Source organism: Lethenteron reissneri, chromosome 10 (genome assembly GCF_015708825.2).
Source record: "Lethenteron reissneri isolate LAM-NWPU_2019-01 chromosome 10, ASM1570882v1, whole genome shotgun sequence".
NCBI lineage: Eukaryota > Metazoa > Chordata > Hyperoartia > Petromyzontiformes > Petromyzontidae > Lethenteron > Lethenteron reissneri.
The window spans coordinates 10,138,350-10,157,120 of NC_083788.1; the positions used below are offsets into that span (position 1 = coordinate 10,138,350).

The 18,771-nt window shown below is 48.8% G+C and overlaps 1 protein-coding gene across 4 annotated transcripts in view; it reads right to left on the reverse strand.

The window, feature by feature from the left end:
* Positions 1-18,771, reverse strand: part of BAIAP3 (BAI1 associated protein 3) — an 81,662-nt gene that overhangs the window by 41,735 nt on the left and 21,156 nt on the right. For all 4 annotated transcript variants that reach the window (XM_061548865.1, XM_061548866.1, XM_061548864.1 and 1 more), the window contains exons 3-10: positions 15,829-15,904; positions 13,462-13,545; positions 12,296-12,403; positions 8,982-9,041; positions 7,550-7,616; positions 6,282-6,498; positions 1,961-2,005; positions 557-634 (exon numbers count right to left, since the gene is read on the reverse strand). In XM_061548865.1, coding sequence (XP_061404849.1) covers positions 557-634; positions 1,961-2,005; positions 6,282-6,498; positions 7,550-7,616; positions 8,982-9,041; positions 12,296-12,403; positions 13,462-13,545; positions 15,829-15,904 — 735 coding nt within the window. The remainder of the gene's footprint in view (positions 1-556; positions 635-1,960; positions 2,006-6,281; positions 6,499-7,549; positions 7,617-8,981; positions 9,042-12,295; positions 12,404-13,461; positions 13,546-15,828; positions 15,905-18,771) is intronic.

The window sequence follows — 18,771 nt, forward strand, 5'->3', positions numbered from 1 at the left end:
CACAAAGCAAGCCCGTCGTGCTTGTAGTTGGCTCCACTTTGTTTCCCCTCGAACTCAGGTCACCCGGTTCATGGCACAGCGTGCGCTAACCGCTGCGCCGCTGCTCCCTAAAGGCCGAGTAAAACTATAAATTCTAGATTTGAAGCTTTCGTGACTGCAAGGATTCATATTCTTAGGTTTTTTCGGTAAAGTCACGTAGGTATTCCTAACAGCGTGCTTCAGCCGCACCAAACCTCACAAAAATAATATTCAGGGCCTACCTTGGCTCCTCCCACCCTCAACCAGTATATATACAAGGACTGTTTTCTTGGAATTTCTCTCACTTGATACAGCTATCGTGCTGTGACGGTTCCACCTGAAGACGTAAGCTTGTGTTGCCTCCGAAACGTCGTGATTTTTATTTTATTTCTATTAATTTTCATTTTTTACCTACGTGACTTTACCGAAAAAACCTAAGAATATAAAACTATAAAGTTTGGTTGGGCGAAAGAGAACGTACACGCTGTACGTACACAGGCGTGTGTCGCTGGTGCGCGTGCGCCGGCGTGCGTCTCACCTGCCCATCCCCTTGAGGCTGTGCACCTCGTTGAGCTTGCTGCACGCCTCCACCACCGAGACGTCATCGTCGTGGTCCCTGTCCGGGTTTGGGCACACGCGGTGAAACAACCTCGACCCAACGCCGCCAACTCAATCCGGGGGTGGGGGGGTCACTCAAGTTTCAAGTTTTAAAGTTTCATTTATTAGGTGTAGCCCTGTGAGCCATTCGGCTCTTGAATCGGGTGCAACCGCAACAAACAAACAAAACAAAAACATGAACAAGAAAACATCTTAAAGTGACTATGTGCAAACAGAAAATCCAAGAAAAGACAGCAAAATATTGCAGAAAAAGTACCGTACACCAACACTGTGTGCAAAAATCCCAGTGGGATGCAAGTCAAACAACAACAACCACAAGACAACTTGGATTCAGGCCATCAGTCTAACTCTGTACTACAACAAACAAACATGGCCAAACCAAAAAACTTTTCAAAAATCACCAAAATAAAGTGGTCATTACATTTCTATTATTACAATTATTTTCCGTATTAATATTATTCTTTCAACGGTTTTTCTTTTTATCACATTCGTTACTGAAGATGCAGCATTGCACGGCTCAAAAAAATTCCGGAGAAAAGCGTGCCCCATTTTAAAACGCTCTTAACGGAGTCCGCCTTGAAAGCAGTCCGATTCACAATCAGAATCTTTCTGCGATGCAATTTCTTTTGTCCAAACAAAGTAAACACGTAGAAACACAGCCAGGACACAAAGGGCCGCCACGTGTCCGACACAGACCGATCGGTTGAGAGAAGAAATCAGATTTTAGATTTGAAGCTTTCGTGACTGCAAGGATTCATACTCTTAGTTTTTTCGGTAAAGTCACGTAGGTGAAAAATGAAATTAAAATTAATAAAAGTAATAATAGAAATAAAATTATATTACTTTTATTAATTTTAATTTCATTTTTTACCTACGTGACTTTACCGAAAAAACTAAGAGTAAGAAATCAGATGTCGACTAAGGCAGGAAAGAGACGCAGCGGAGAGGCAGAGGAGAGACGAGACAGAAGACGAGAAAATGAGGGCCTGAAAATAATCGGCGGTAAAACGACGGGAGCCAGGAACAGGTCAGCAGAAGGTATAACCGTACACCTCTGTGTGCGATTTAAAACAAGAAAATCAAGCATCAATTTGACTTGTCAAGCGACGAACCTTGCCCTCGTATGCAAAGCGGTTGAGAAGGTGCCGCCCTCTACTGTGTGAAACCAGAGGTCACTTGAAGGGAACTCAGCGGTAGCTCTGTGGTATCCGCTTACCCCGGCGCCGTTCTCTTACACAGAGGGACGCACTGCTCGTGACGTGACACTCACTGATAGCACAATGAGGATTACATTCTAAATGTTGTTTATTAAAGGAGGACTTACCATATGTCGAGGTGAAGCGTATCTGTTTGAATATCGTCAATGTCTCTGAAAAGGAAATGTCCACACATGCGAATATTAAAAGGCCAATTGTGTTTTTTTTGTATGTGCAGTTTTTGAAGTCGCACCCGTTACTGAAGACAACGCATTGTGCGAGTGACACACCATGGAGGAAAGGCCTGCCCACGTGAATGTCATGGTTGTCACACGACTAACAATGCCGAGGTAGCCAGCTCGATCTGTCGGCTAAGCAGTTGAAGTTTGTTTAACACGCGGTAGGCTTTCGCGACCAATATCATCCATAACGCGTAAATATATAAACATATCTGGCTGCCGCCTGATGCAGCGAGTTGTAATTACTGGCGAAACGTTGTGCTCAGATTGTAAATGTTGTGGCTTGGCTCTCCAACACACCGGTGTTGCTGTACTCGTGACGAATTGGCCACGTTCTGTTTTCGTGGCGGGTTTAACGACACGTTTATATATTTAAGCGATCTAACCCAAAAACCCTTTAACATCACCGCCTCTGTTCACCCAACAGCACGAATGGGTACCCCGCCCATAGTCCATTGGCAGGTCACGTGTCGTGGAGTTAAAGTGTGGGCACTCCCACCTCTTCAAAGATGTTTGGCCAGGGTAGAAGAGTAAGCCAATACCGTCGACAGGGGCGCTTTAGAGCTGCCTCGAGTGAATGCCCTTCTGCCGGCAGTCGCGTGAGTAAGCAATTGCAGGGCTGCACCTTTACCCCATATAACAAGAAGGTGTGCTGTCCTATAACAACTTTTTTTTTCTTCATAAAAGCTATCACAGCAACCTTGCTATCATACATATTTGTGATCTAGAGAAGAAACGCTTCGAGGTAATTAATGTTAGCAGTCGCCACCCTCGGGGGTACCTACATGCCATGCTTGGGCCAACATCTCAAGGGCGAAAGCTGCCAGGATGTGGAGAAAAAACCTCGTACGTCGTGCCAACACCGCGGTGCAATCCGAACAAAAACACATCTGAGAGCTATGCAAGGAATTGCATTTTGAATAAACCTACCCAAACGGCGTGCAAATGTGCGGTTAGCGTAGCATTCGAGCGTGCCATGAGAACCAACTTGTTTAGCCAGGAGAGATTTAATTTCATCGCAGCTGCCGGTGGGGAGAAAGAACACGCACGAGCTGCCGTGATACCCAGGCACACCACTCGGCAGGTCACGCGGAATGTGCGCTCGCCCGTTCGACTCCACAATGTTCTCTCCGTTATTTTTATTCTTTTATTCCCCACCCGCCGCCCGAAGTCTGGAGATAATTTCGTGAAAGTCTTCACGCCCACATCCCCTCGTGGGCGCTTGGGAATCCACTCAAGGCGCGTTTATCACACGCCGCGGTGTTTCACACGCCTCGCCGTAGACTCGGCAAAAACTTCACGCGCGCCGGAGCGCAGCTCTGGTGCGGCAGGATGGCAGTCGCACGTGGGCAGACGCGTGCGCGTGTGTGTGTGCGTGTGTGTGTGTGTGTGTGCATGTGGGGAGTGGTAGTGTAGTGGTTAGCGCGCTGCGCTATGAACCTGGTGACCCGGGTTCGATTCCCACTCACGGCTAACACCAGTGACGATTATCTGAACCGGTCCTGGGCCTCCCCTAGGTCGACTCAGTCTTAAATGAGTACCTGGTGCGGTGTGTAAACATCGCCACTGGGGAGACAAAGGTGCTGGCCACCCACCCCCTCGTGTACCGTTCCGGCCTTCATAGGTGCTCGCTAACAGCACTTGCCCCAACAGTCTGTTAAGGCTATACAGGGAATCTTTTTTTTGTGTGCATGTGTGTGCGCGTGTGTGTGTGCATGTGTGCGTGTGCATGTGTGCGTGTGCACGTGTGCGTGTGCATGTGTGTGTGTGTGCATGTGTGGCGCAGGGGAGTGGCAGTGCAGCGTTTAGCGCTACGCTGCGCTACGAACCAAAGCGACCCGAGTTGGATTCCCGCTCACGGCCACCAACACCGGTGACGATTATCTGAACCGGTCCCTGGGCCTCCCCTAGGTCGACTCAGCCTCGAACGAGTACCTGGTGTGGTGTGTAAAATAATTTCCACTGGAGAGACAAAGGTGGTCAGGCGTGGTGCTTGGCCACTCATCCCCTCGTGTACCGTTCTGGCCTTCATAGGTGCTCGCACTTTCCCCAACAGTCTGTTAAGGCTATATGGGGGATCTTTGTATTTATGATCGGCAACACGAGCATATATATCTAATCTGTACATGATGAGGAAAAACCAATCGTAACAGAATACTAACCACAGGCCGGAAAACCATAAGTTTCACAAAACCGCAGTGAATAGCACTCAGCCTTTGTGCAAATTGCAAAGAAAAATAATCAATCAGCAGTTCCAGAAGAAGTGCATTGTGGTCCAGTTGTCTTCGGTCGCCATCAGAATTAATTTGAGTAAATGTCACCGACTTAAAGGCAGCGATAATGCCAAGATAAACAACTGTAGGCCAGTTTCATCATTGTTAGGACTCATCAGCACAGTATAATCACCAATTCTCACTGTTGCAAAGTCTGCTTCTGCACTTACATGGTTCGCAAAAGCACACTTTGCAGCAATGAGCATTGGTGACCGCTGTACTGACGAGACCTACTGAGGATGAAACTGATCGAGTTTTCCATCACTGCATCACTGCTGCCTGCCAGTCGGTTACATTTACTCAAATACATCCTGATGATGACCATCAACAAGAGGACCAACAAGGCAGTTCTTCTGGAACTGCTGACGTTTTTTTTTTATCTTGATTTGAAGCTTTCGTGACTGCAGGAATCCATACTCTTTGGTTCTTTCGGTAAAGTCACGTAGGTGTAAAATTAAATAAATCACGACGTTTCGGGCGCAACACAAGCGTCCGTCATCAGGTGGGAAAGCATGGTCTGCTGCTACGGCAGACTGTTTTGTAAGGTTATAAAGAAGTGGCCGGGGCTGGTGACGTTAATGTGAGAAATTATCATGTAACTGTAAGATAGGAGGACAGCGGCCTCCTCGACTTAGGCACGGAAGTGGCTATGTTAATGTGAGAGATTAGCATGATGTTAATGTGCATCATGCACGAGGGCTGAGAGCTATTACCTTTGCTTTTGTTTGTTGCTTGAAACAAAGTGGAGGAAAATTAAAACCTCCCACGTGTCCTTTGCACGTTGCGCCACGTGTTGTACGGCACGATGTCCGACGTTCCGCTTCAAGTGCTTAGAGCTTCTTCAGGAAGTCAATTGAGGCGGCCGCTCTCCCCCCCTCTCTCTCTCGCTGGATTCATTAGCAAACTGGCCGCTGGTGTTGCTGATTGCACATCAAAGAGCTCTGCAGCGCGACCGCTAAAAGCAACCTACGTCGTTGTAAACATCTTTAATGCCGAGCCAACAAAAACACACGCACATTCGCATCTGCACCTTCACACAGCCCGCCATAGCCGTGAACAGTTCCCAATATGATTCTGCCAGTTAATTAAAAAAAATGGCCAAAGGTAACCGTGATGAAGTTTAGCAGTGAATAAGCCTCCACATTATTTAAATCTGAGAAGAGGTTTTCCCCTTTTGTCTGGCAACAAAACAGCTGTGTTAAGATGCTAAAACACCAAACTGAAACCTTTTACAAGGAATCATGTCTGCATTAACCACAATACTTGTGGTCAGAATGCAAACAAAACACGTACTCTGATAATGTATGCATTGTCTTTGAAACGGATTTGGTCCACACCAGAAACAGCTTTCTTTCGAGCCTAGTCTCTAAACGGTGTTAGACCAGAGGACGCCAAAAGGCGTACAACACAAAGACAATGCACTATCAGCGTAATGAGCCGCGTGTAACGCTGCGTGTTTACTGGGATTCAATATGACTTCATTTGAAAGATGGAAAAAAAAAGATCTGCTGCAGCAGGAGCGGCCGGAAGCACTCGGCCCTGCAGACGTCTAAGATGAAAAACTCCGCGGCACAACCGGCCGTGTGACCACGCCTTGTGACCACCTCATCAAATCGCGCAGCTCCGTAACCCGACTCGGGTTTGAAACCCCTGCTGGCACGCAACGACAGTCGAAGCAATGCTAGCCGTGCTTGCTCCTGTCCTAGTAGCCTTCTATCAGAAGTTTCCGTTCGCTTCCCCCGCCCCCGCCCAACGGCATACATCACACCTGTGCTTATATCCAGCTGCCACCGCAACCACCAGGTTCTGTGACGTCACCCCGTGAGAGATAAACGGGCGTCTGGGCGAGGTCGCTCGCTCCCCCGTCGCGAGAGTTTAGCGTCGCCCCCCCCCCTACTCCCCCCGTGCCGCCCCGGACAGAAGCGAGTGGCGCTTACAGGCTGAATGACTCCTTCCACTGCGGGTCGAGCGTGTGCGGCTTGACCTCCGTGGCCTGGATGAACTTGGCGGGCAGCACCTCCTTGATGCTGGGCGTGCGCTTGTCGGAGCGCCGGCGCAGGCTGAACTTCCTCTCCTTCTTCTCCTCGGCCACCTCGCGCGGCGAATCCTTGCTGCCCGGCATGATGCCAAGCATGCAGTACGGGTCGCTGAATCCTGGGCGGAGAGAGGGGGCGGTGGAGTTGGAAGGGGGGGTTGTCGCAGAGTTCGATTCCCGCTCACAGCCAACACCAGTGATGAATTTCTGTATCGGTCCTGGGCATCCCCTAGGTCGACTCAGCCTCAAATGAGTACCTGGTGCGATGTATAAACATCGCCACTGGGGAGACAAAGGCGGCTGGGCGTGGTGTTGGCCATCCACCCCCCTCGTGTGCTGTGCCGGCCTTCATAGGTGCTCGCTTACAGCACTTGCTACTACAGTCTGTTACAGCTATACGGGGGATCTTTGTCTTTGTAGATGTCATGGGTCAAGGCTTGCTCCTGGGATCGCCACCACTGGCAGTGTTGTGCACAAGTAAAGCAAATCACAAGCTCAGGGCTCCTAAGGGGCAGTCCATAAATGACGTCACGCAACTAGGGGGGGGGGGTCAGAAATTTGTGACGATGTGTGACGAGGGGGGGTGTGGGTGAGAAATGTGACGTCCCATCAAAATGCGCAACTTTAAATAAATATAGACAACACGTTCTACTTAATTCAATAGACTTTTTAATAAATGTTTTCTCCGACAACATCAGAGTGCAGCATCACATTAAATACGCACTACAATGACAATAGTTTAAAGCGATTTGAAGCATGTTTTATTTTTTTCGGGGGGGGGGGGGGCAAAGGATTGTGACGTCTTATTTGAGGGGGGGTCTGACTCTTTGTGACGCCGTGTGACGAAGGGGGGGGGGGGAGTCAAAAATCGTCCAAAATCGCGTGACGTCATTTATGGACGGCCCCTAAGCAGCTTCAAAGGGAAGCCACCTGAAAAAGTAGGAGCACATGAAACATCAGTTCAAATTCAGATCCCAATAATGTAGCGAGCCGATTAGCATAAAGGGCCAATTGATTTAGCTCTCTGTCATCTCTACGTTGTCTACGTTTCTCATCTCTCGCAATACATCTCTGGGGACATGCTTTGATCGGCCCGGCACTGCCCGCATCCGATTTGTAACCGGCGCGAAACCGCAGCGTGAGCATGCGACGGGCTGACGGTCAACTCACCATCGGGGTCTTTGGACATCAATCCTTTAGCCTCCACCACGGTGACCTTGAGCACTTGCACGGGCGGCTTGACAAAACAACACGAGTCACTTCACAAGAATCGCTAGGCAACACCATCACGATCATCATCATCATCATCAGATCATCATGACTTACAACAGGGGGACACAATGGTTGGGGTGAAAGGGGCGACGTAGTGCTTAGGCACACGACTCAATAGCCACTGCGAGCTGACGCTTGATTTGATTCTCGGCCATAGCTAACAACAGCGCAGAGTGAAATCTTAACTGGTCCTGCAACCTCCCCCCCACACCCCGTTGACCACTCAGCAACATTCATTTGCTTGATACAGCTGTCGTGGCTGTGACGGTTCCACCTGAAGACGGAAGCTTGTGTTGCCTCCGAAACGTCGTGATTTTTTTATTTTATTTTATTTTACTTTTATTAATTTTAATGTTTTACCTACGTGACTTACCGAAAAAAACCTAAGAATATGAATCCTTGCAGTCACGAAAGCTTCAAATCTAGAACTCAGCAACAACACTGCCCCGCTTTGATAATTCACTGGCAGCGTCTCAGACATCCGCCAGGCTACTTCATGCGGCCGCCCGCTGGGCTCGCTCGCCAGCCTCCACTCATTCGACATCGCCGATCCATTCCCGGCCACGTGAAAGGAGGAGAAGATCTAGGCGTGACCATCTACAGAAACGTCCACGGTCATCCACGCTGGGACTTACTCAAGCACCTCTATCAACAACCAGGGATTATATTCTTGCTTCTTTCGGTAAAGTCACGTAGAAGGGAAATAATAAAATAATAAAAATAATTAAAAGTGGTCACTTTAAAAAAAAAAATCTTGCTGTGGTTTTCACACCTGATGATGATTGCTTGTGTTGCAATCGAAACGTCGTGAGAATTTAATTGTTTTATTTTTATTATTTGAATATTTCCCTTCTACTTGACTTAACCGAAAGAATCCCTGCAGTCACGAAAACTTTAAATCGAAACCAGGGCTTAGGTTTCTCACTGAACGTTTTACAAATCGACGGTAAGGACTGACAACGTTGGACACGTTGCCCGTCTTGACGCGCAAACTGCAGCATAGTTGCGCACCTCAGTTGGGGCGGTTGACGTTCGAAGGTGGACCGCGACCCTCGAAAGAACCCCCGTGTGGTCACGCCCGCGATCCGTCGATCAACCAAATCGCTCGAGACACCGGTACCGGCAGTACGGCAGCAAGAGCAGTTTTTTGTGAATGCCGTCGCATGACGTCACACGTTTAGGCGCAAAGGCCCTTCGCTGACTATGCGTGGTGATTGGTGGATCAATTGGTAAGAGTGGGGGGGGGGGTAGGTGGCTCGTGAATGGTAGCCACAGCTATGGGGAGAGGTGGAAGTGCACGCGTGTTATCGCAAGGGCAATGCTTCCTTACTTTGGCTTCTTTGACTTTCTCCATCAGGGCTTCATGATCCATTTGGCTCAGGTTGAACACCTGTTACAAAAGGCAAGTGACACGAGCATACATTTAAAATAGATCGTTACGATAAATTAATGGATAGGCAAATAAATATATCCACTATGCAAAAACAACGAAAAAATTGCCACACTATCTACGATAAACAATACAAACAGATTTCGAAATGAAAGGGCTCCATATGAAGTAATGAGTGAGGACATCACATGTGATTCTAAGGGTTAACACTCTTACTGAACGGTTTTCATACTTCAAAGATTTAGATTTTGACTATTTAAAATCCAAATTAAGCAAAAATGGTGAAATTCGAGAACACACCTAAACCTTTGATCTATGGCGGTGGTGCCCTACAAATGCTGCACAACGCCTGACGGGGTTTATTTTTTTATTTAACCTTTATTTTTTATTTAACCTTTATTTCTTATTTAACCTTTATTTATAAACAAGACCGACTGAACCGCCGACAAACTGCATCTCAAGCAGCGCGAGTTCAAACCCCTCCGACGTGGTTTTTCGGGTCGTGCCGCGAACCGGTTGTTTCGCTCCGTAAACACGCCCCGGAGCTTGTATCGGAATTGTGCTTGGTTCCCGAACAAGCTCTCGGCGCGCGGAAGTGAAACGTCGGACACCGTGCCGAACGACGTACAGCCGGCGCGACCGCGGGGAGCCTGAGCGGTCAAACGCGAGCGAGAGTTCAAACGACGGTAAGTCCGTCCTCGCTTAATGTGCGTCGGCGTTCGTACTACGACGCTTTCTCGTTGTAACGCGATTCTTCCATTCGAGAATACTTTTCGCACAACGCGGGAACGCGCTCACCGTCACAACGCGGGAACGCGCACCCCGTTACGACGCGCTTTCTGAGCGGTCGACACCGAACTACTTTCTTGAGCTGCGCGGCTGAGCAGTTTCAGTGATTTGCCCCGCCATCTGTGTGCGCGTAGCAGTAGTACATCGTATCTCGGCAAACTTAATCATTGCATTATTTATGGGAAAACTGTTTTTGCTTCACGTCTTTATCGCTTAACGCAGCACTTTTCAGAAACGCATCTACCGCGTTGAGTGAGGACTTACTGTCCTCTATTCCCGAACCATTCTGAGCCTCCTTATAAATGGTGTGACTATGTACGATTGTGGTTATAAATAGCACACATCTGATTATTCACAAATTAATTCATTCAAATGGATTTCCTTTCATTTCATTACGTAGGAATTGTAAAACTAAATCAATTTGATTTGTACAAAATGTATGCGACGAAGGTTGTCCTTTTAGATCGGCGATCAGGCAGATATGAGACAGCACAAATGAGACAGACGGAAACCAGGGACGCAAACATTTAAATGCGACACAAGACAGCGTTCGCTGTCGTGCAGAACAGATGAGACAGGACACACAACAGACAGGCACAGACCGTACGAATGAGAGAGACGAGACCGACGGTATGAGCTAGCCAGACATCGCAGACGAGACGGCACAAACAACACAGAATCGCGTCCAGATTCAAATCACGGTGGGATTGCGAAGAGTTGCTTGCTCAGTAAACAGTGTTGTTAGGCTCACGTACAATGCTATTGGTAATGAGTAATAGTGAGATGCTAGTGCAAGGGTGAGGAACACACGCCCCATGGGTTGATAAGGCCCCCCCGAGTTCATCTTATACGAAGCAAAGCATCTTAGCCACCCTAATTGGGTTCGAGAGGGGAACGATTTTTGACCTGGCAACACCGTGCTTCTAATTTTAACCCCGCTTTCAAGTCACTGACGTCACTGCAAGGGGCCTCTTGCGGTGACAGAAACGACTGAGGCAGAGGTCGCAAACGGGTTTTGATTCCTTACCCGTACCCGTACGCGGCCGCACCAGGGTCGCAAATGGGTACCTGTACCCGTACCCGGCCGGGTACGGGTACCCGTACGCTACCCGTACCCGTACCCTACCCGAAATGAGTGACAAACGGCTACTCACCAGTGACTCACGGCCTACCCGTACCCGTACCCTGCCGCACCAGGGTCGCAAATGGGTACCCGTACCCGGCCGGGTACGGGTAGCTGGGTATCGGGTAGGGTACGGGTATCGGGTACCCGGTTGCGACCTCTGGACTGAGGTGACTGCTCATGTGTGGGCCGCCCAAAGGGTCGCTCCGGTTTCCACCAACATGGATAAGGACTCATGAATTTCCTGAAAACATCTGAATATCTAGAGGAGTGCAGAGCTTGGGCAATTGTTGGCACCGACTCACACCGCCTGGCTGCTGCCTTTCCGGCTTGTCTGTGGCTCCTCGGCGATTGCGAGATGCAATTTGCATGAACGCTGTACAAAACTACACGTCATTATTATTATTATTCATCATTGTTGTTTAACGAGTAGAAAGTCCAGAGACGTGGGTCCTCGAGCAGGTTCGGGAGGCGAGAAGTCTGGTCGGAACAATCGAAAACGGGTGGAATATATGGATTTGTCACGATGTCTCAAAATAAGAAAATCTCGACGACGGATGTTTCTGGAAGGAAGTTCAAATTTGGGAAAGGGGCCAAGCAGCGGTGAGAAAAAAAACACACACTGCCGCTCGACAACTCAACGGAGCGGGGGGTGAGGCCGTGTACAGTTCTGTTCTATTCTTGCGCACGATGGCGAAAGGGGTTCGTTCGGGAGCCAAAATGTCAATGTCGACGTCTGCTGGCCACGACAAGGGGACCTCAGCAGAGGGTTACATTGAGAAACGCGCGTTTAGATGATTTGGCTGCTGTCAATTTCCACGTGGTAAGCCGCTTCGTTGAGCTATCATTCGCGGGCAGTTCGCTACTAAAAAATAAGCTAATAGCTCGGTGGGCTTTACTTGGTAAAAAGATTTTTAAAAAATGATTTGCTTACCTTCCTACACTTTGCACTTCTATCGTGTTTTTGTATCGGTTGTTGTTGTAACTTTCTGACCTGCCCCTACTGGACATCTGTGAAAAAGAGCTTTATTATAGGCCATCGAATTCCTCCTGCAATATAAATAACGATTCTGATACAGTGACATGAAGAAGAGGCCCCAAGACCGCACAGGATCGAGGGAGTTTGAGCCAGAGAGACTGCCGACGGCCACAGCGCGTATGTCCGCTGAACTTCTTTCGCGCCGTACGTAGCCAACCGCGCTAATCGAAGGTGCAGGACTAAAGCGGGAAACGTTTCCCCCGCCCCGTGTCCCCCCGGTGAGCGGTTGGCGATGCGTGAGAGAGATGTCTGGCGCGATGATTTAACTGCGACCCCCGCACGTGAGCCCAACCCATCGCTGACCCGCTTGAGGTATCCGTAGAGCTCGTAGTCCTCGTTGACGTAGTCCTCCGTGGTCTCGCCGCTCCGGTGCATGATGGTGTAAAGGGCCTCCTCGTACAGGTTGTCCAGCTGCACGCAGGACGGGACGCGTGGGGCGTGTGTCTGTGTGAGCTTGTGTCTGTGTGAGCTTGTGTGTGTCCGTGTGTGAGCTTGAGTCTGATTGAGATTGTGTGTGTCTGTGTGTGGGCTTGGGTCTGATTGAGATTGTGTGTGTCCGTGTGTGAGCTTGTGTCTGTGTGAGCTTGTGTGTGCCTGTGTGGGAGCTTGTGTCTTTGTGAGCTTGTGTCTGTCCGTAGTGTGAGCTTGGCTCTGTGTGAGCTTGTGTGTTTGTCCGTGTGTGAGCTTGGGTCTGTGTGAGCTTGGGTCTGATTGAGATTGTGTGTGTCTGTGTGTACTTGTGTTTGTCTGTGTGAGCTTGCGTGTCTGTGAGGTTGTGTGTGTCTATGTCTACGTGTGAATGCCTATGCGTGTCTATGTCAGTGCCTTTCTGTGTGTCTATCTGAATGCCTGTGTGTGTGTCCGTGTGAGTACCTGTAAGTGTTTGTCTATTTAAGTGACTGTATGTATCTGTGCGGGTGCCGGTGTGTGTGATTGTGAGCTTGTGTGTTGCGTACGTATGTGAGCGCTGGTCTGTGTCTATGATCTTCGGTATCTATCTTGTGCAGCTATGCACTTTTAAATCTAAATTGAAAACTAATTTCTTTGGAACTGCTTTTGCGTTTAGTTTGTTGTCCTTCCCCTGCATCTCCGATTTGCACATTTGGCTACGTACTGTGTGTAGCTGTGTAGCTGGGGCCTGGTAGCGTAGCGGTTAGCACCCTGTGCTACAAACCCAGTGGCCCTAGTTGGATTCCCTGTCACGGCCAACACCAAGTGACGATTATCTGAACCAGTCCTGGACCTCCCCTAGGTCCACTCAGCTCGGTGTGAAGTATAAACCTCAGCACCGGGGGAGACAAATGCAGCCGGGTGTGTTCCTACCCACCCACGCCCCTCGTGTGCCGTGCCGGGCTTCATAGGTGCTCGCTAACAGCACTTGCCCCAACAGGCTGTTAAGTCGATACGGGTAGTCTTGGTCTTTGTATGTGTTGTATGTATGTGCGTACGTATGTACGAGTCACTCGCACCTCACGCTTGGAAAGCTTAACGTTCTCCATCAATTTGCCCTGAACGGGAGCTTCTTCCAGCAGTGGAGCACTTACTGTGCATTCCTGAGGAAAAGGAAAACAAACACGATTTTTAGAGTTGCATAAATTCCTGCTCGTACGCTTCTGTGGTTGGGGCTGGTAGAGTACTCAGACACACTCTGAGGTGCTGTGAATGTCTATCCCGCACCTTCCAGAAGCACAGTTGGCTACGTATGGTTCTATCGAAGTCCGACATACATACAGATGTAGTGTAATAGCGCTGGCTGGTGGACAGCAGCGGCAACTGCAGTGGACAGACAGTGCGCACGCCGGTGAGCGTGAGCACGGTGTGTGTTGGCAGAGCGGAGGAACTGGGGCAAGGGTCACGGAGGACCCCATCTGGAGGCCCCTGGAACCTGCTGGTGGGTTCGAGAAGGGAGGCGCGGTCCGGGCGGAGCCAGGCCGCGCTGGGAGCATAAAAGGAGCGGAGAGCGGGGGGCTCGAGGCTGCTGGATCTGGGAGCGAGCTCGTCTCGTCATTGCTATCGTCTCGTCACCGTCGTCGCTAAACATCTCCGCTAGTGTTAGAGTGTGCGGACGAGACCGTGAAAGTTGTTAATAAAGAAAGTGCCTCCTAGAAACTCTGTCTCTGAATCGTTGACACTCCACATACATGGGTTCAGCAGCAGCATGTTCGGGAGCCAAATGCCAGTGTCGAAGTCTGCGGGCCACGAAGATGGAAATTGAGGAGAGGGTACTCGTGTAGTTTTGCTATTCCTCCTCCGCTGAAGGAGCGCCGACTATGGCGGTTTACTAAATGGGTCCAAAGTTTGGGTTGCGTGGCCACAATCGCGCCACTGCGGCTCGTGTCTTTCATTTTCAGTTTGTGACGGTGATGCGCGCATCGGCCTGTTCATGGTTCCACGAGTAGGATGCGATGCGTGGGTCTCGATTAAGGTATTCTTTCCGGTCGTACCTTTACAGGCAGCCATCAACTACAGGTCCAACGTCCAACTTCTTCCGGGTTAAAGTTGAATGCATTCCGGCAAATCGGAACGAAGGGACGTTTGGGTTTTACGACGAGCACGCGGGTGAGTGCACGCTCGCAGCTCTCTGGATCGTTTCCGGAAAGTTCGCCAGCCGAAGAAAGTTTTTACTCGAAACTGCCGTTGACGCGAAAATGATCTTATTCAATTGTTGGGAAGGTGTTCCATATTAAAAACATAATCAAAAGGGTTTTCTATGTTTTTGTGTATCGTTTTTAATTGTACCTCTGCTGTATTTTAATTCGTTGTGACCGGGGCTATGTTATGTACTTGCTAGATGAGATTTCTAAGCAATGATGGCGTGTTTATTTACTTCTACTTTTCCTGTTAAACAAGCTTCCATGAAAAAAATACATATATTTAATTGCTTGCCAAAAATGAGAGAAAACTGCTGGCCATGACCACACTAACTAAAAATTGGTAATGACAATCGCATGGCACTTTCCTGAAACCCCTGCAGTGACATTCTCGGCCAATTAATTTCAACTCATCTTCTGCATGTGGGAGGAAACCCGAATGCTGTACCTAAATAAAATGCATGTGTACTAGAAATCTCTCAAAATTCCACACAGATGGCTTCACAAACCCCTAAGTTGCTCTTATCCAATCTATTAGCACCTATTAAGGCATAGCACAACGAGGAGGAGGTGGTGGTGGTGGGACCGGCACTACCTGGATCTGGAAGCCAATTCACCCCTCTCTCTGTGTAGGCACGCCACCTCTGATCCTGCCCGTCCGTTCCAATGCGATCGGCGTTTTGTTATATTTAGCCACAGTATTAAGTCTAGATTTGAAGCTTTCGTGACTGCAAGGATTCATACTCTTAGGTCTTAAGTCTAGCCGACGACAACCTGTGGAGTTTCAGCCGAGTCTTAGCCCGCAAATTCCATGCAGCAATTCCCGTAGTCGCGTCGGCTTAAGCAGTCAAACGCTCTCAGCTGCTCAACGTTGGTGCGAGGGGAACGCAATTCCCCTCACACATTTTTTTGTCGGGTCAGCCAATCGGTAAAGTCAGTAAATATTTTAATAAACGCGCTTATATGCAGTCAATCAATGTGTTCGGTCTTCCTCACCGTGCCATTGTCTCGTGTAAATTTCCTCAGTCTGTGTCTATCATTCAGACGAGTTAGTATTGTCTGGTCATCATCAAGCATGCTAAGAAGAGGAGGGGCAAAACTGTATTAGGGGGGGCCACCGATCCGAAGCCCTTTGCACCAGGGCCTGTGCTCTCATGCTAGGCCGCTGTAATAGAGGGTTGCTACCTCGCACGTAAGCGCACGAGGGCACGGACACACACTGGAGAAAAAAAGGTGAAAACTTGCCAACAAATCTGGGTTCCTGTACTGATCCAAAATGCTGCCGAATCTTTCAAAGAACCCCTGGTCTGCTTTCACCTCCCTGCAAAACAACAGAGAGACGCGAAAAACACATTAGCGCTTTAATCCATTAATATAAAGTAAACCCTGTTAAGACTTTAACTTTGTCATTATACCTCCTTTCCCGTCAAGATATTCATCTCTGCCCTTTCAAGTGCCCTTCTTTCTTCTCTCTGCCTTAGTGCCCGTGTCTCTGAGCCACGTGACAGCACCGGTCGTTTCGCCGTTATATAATTGACCCGGTCATATATTTTTCAAAAAATGAGATTGAAATTCCTGCTAATCTCCGCAGGGCATGATTACCAAGGCTTTCCTTCGACCGTGAACATTGCGACATAAACATTTATGAGCCGTACGACATCAATCCCAAGAGCAGGTCATTGTGTTTAAGGATTCCGTAGCTTAACATCACCGGTAATAGTTCGGCGGAGTGGTAGCGCAGTGATGACAGCGTGCTGATTCTCGTGGACCTGGCCACCCGAGTTGGATTCCCGTCCATGGCTAATCAGTATTTGCCGAGTGAATATCTGAAGCGTCCCCTTCCCCAAGCCGCAATGACGAGCATGGTGAAGTGCGCTCAAGCAAAAACAAACGTCGATTCATTATTATTCTTTTCTTCTGGGTTAGATCTTTGTGTAAGTATAATGGCATTTTTACAGGTAAGGAACAACAGTTCCACATTGCCCACCAGGGATTATTTGTCTGTCGATCGTGCATAGCCACACCCTCGATTTGTATTTCATAGAGCGCTTAGGGCGGGCTCAGCACCACGTGACGCGCCGCCCCACGCAGCTTGCGCCACGTGACACAGATCGCACGAATGCGCTGTCCAACCAAGTTCTTACCTGCCCACTCCGAAGGAACGTGTTTTTACTGCAGTATATCCCTCCACCACCTGATAGAACCAATAAAATCAAGTTGTCACTGTGCCAATTGATTTGGTTATCAGCAACAAACAGAATGTTGAAAAGGCAGCAAATGCCATGTCAATTGTTGCCATGAGCAATATAGGTAACAGCAAATATTTGCAGAACTCAGATAATATTAGGGTGTCTCCAGATATAACCAAACAGTTGAATCTATCAGCCTGTTGGCTTTCCAACCGAATATTTTTCAAGCTGCATTTGTTTAAGCAAGAAAGCCTGACTGCTGATGAGAGCCAGACGGTCGAAACCATTTGAGAGTTTGCTTGCTTAAACAAATGCTGCTTAGAAATATGGGTCTGAAAAGCTAATAGGCTAAGACTAATATATATATTTTTAACATGTGATAATGAAAGTCAAAATCACGATGATTTCTTAATTTCCTGCTCAACTAAGCATCGAGGGAGTGCTCATCTGCTGACAGAAAAGAGTTGGTGGTGGAAATTGCACATTCCTCTGTCGGGGCGTGGGGGGGGGGGGGAGTCTATCCACATGACAACCACAGTTGACTTCCCCCGAAAGTCGGTACCAATTTTATTGACCCAAGCGGGACGATGGGACTTAGCCGACCCCTCTTCAGGATTCGAACTGACAACTTGATTGTGATTTCATGTGTGCGAGTCAGCCCTACGGCTCCACTGTGCAGTCACAATGGATATGACGACGATGATGATGATGGTGAAGAATCTTCTTGGTTCTTTCAGTAAAGTCACGTAGAAGGAAAATAATAAAATAATAAAAATAAAACAATAAAATAATTCTCACGACGTTTCGGCCACAACGCAAGCAGCCGTCCTCAGGTGAAGACCAGGTCTTCTCCCCGACAGAATCCCTGCAGTCACGAAAACTTTAAATCGAGATGGTGAAGAAGTTAACGATGATGATGATGACGAGTCAAACCCGAACCAGAACTTGAACTCGCAAGCTTTCGATTGCGAGCTGCTCGCCCCTTCCAACCGCCACGTGGCCGGATAAATGACACAGGCGAATTCATCCATTTGCCTCGTTGATTTTACGCCGAGATCCTTGGTGGCGATGCCTTGAGGGAGTATGTCCCGCCACGCAGCCTGGCACGGCGCTGGTTTTGGTCGCCAAATGAGTAATGGCTTCGTGCAACAGGGAGACACACACACACGCGCGAGAGAACTGCAAGCCACAAGCCAGCCAAGCCTTCCCCCTCCCTCCCTCCCCCCCTTGCCTTCCTCCTCGCGGGAGAAGCACTTGTTGATTCTCGCTGTCAAACGCTTCCCATTACGACTGTGCTAGAATATCGGGCAGGCAGGTGCCAAAAAACGCCACTCTCTCCCGACAATGCCAGTGTTGTGATTCATACGATCGCCCACACAAAAGGCACCGTCGAGTGTAAAATGCTCATTTTCAGGAATATCCTACTCGGGGGTATTTCGTCAAATTATTCATCTCTTTTTTGTTTTGTTCATTAGAGATGCTGCCGTAGTACAATGGTTTGGCACACTGGAATTGAAATGCAGAGGGCGGCCTATTCAATGTTCAATCTCCCGGCAACGGCAGTTGAAACAATGGGCGAGATTTTTTTAAAACCATCCACCCTCCACCGTGCACCACAGTTAGTCGATGATCGGTAGGTGGCGTGTGCTGGGGTAAAGTGTGGGTATTCCCACCTCCTTTTGGTGTGCCGCGGTGGCGAGATGTTAAGGACCTCGCCCGGTATACAGGACGTCGTGGGTTCGATCTCCGGGTTCTTCCCTCCACGTTTAGAATCAACGTGCGTTTAGAGTATTTGGCTGCAAAATACATTTCCACGCGATGGGGCGCTTTGTTGAGCTATCATCTGTGGCCAGGTCGTTTCTGAAAAAAGAGCTATGCAGCTCAGTTGGGCCTTTCCTGGTAAAATAAAAATTGTTCATAAATAGTTTAGTTTTTTTCCAAGATGTCCCATCAGTGCGAATGAGTAGGTCAAACACCCTCTATCGGGGGGCTTTCGATA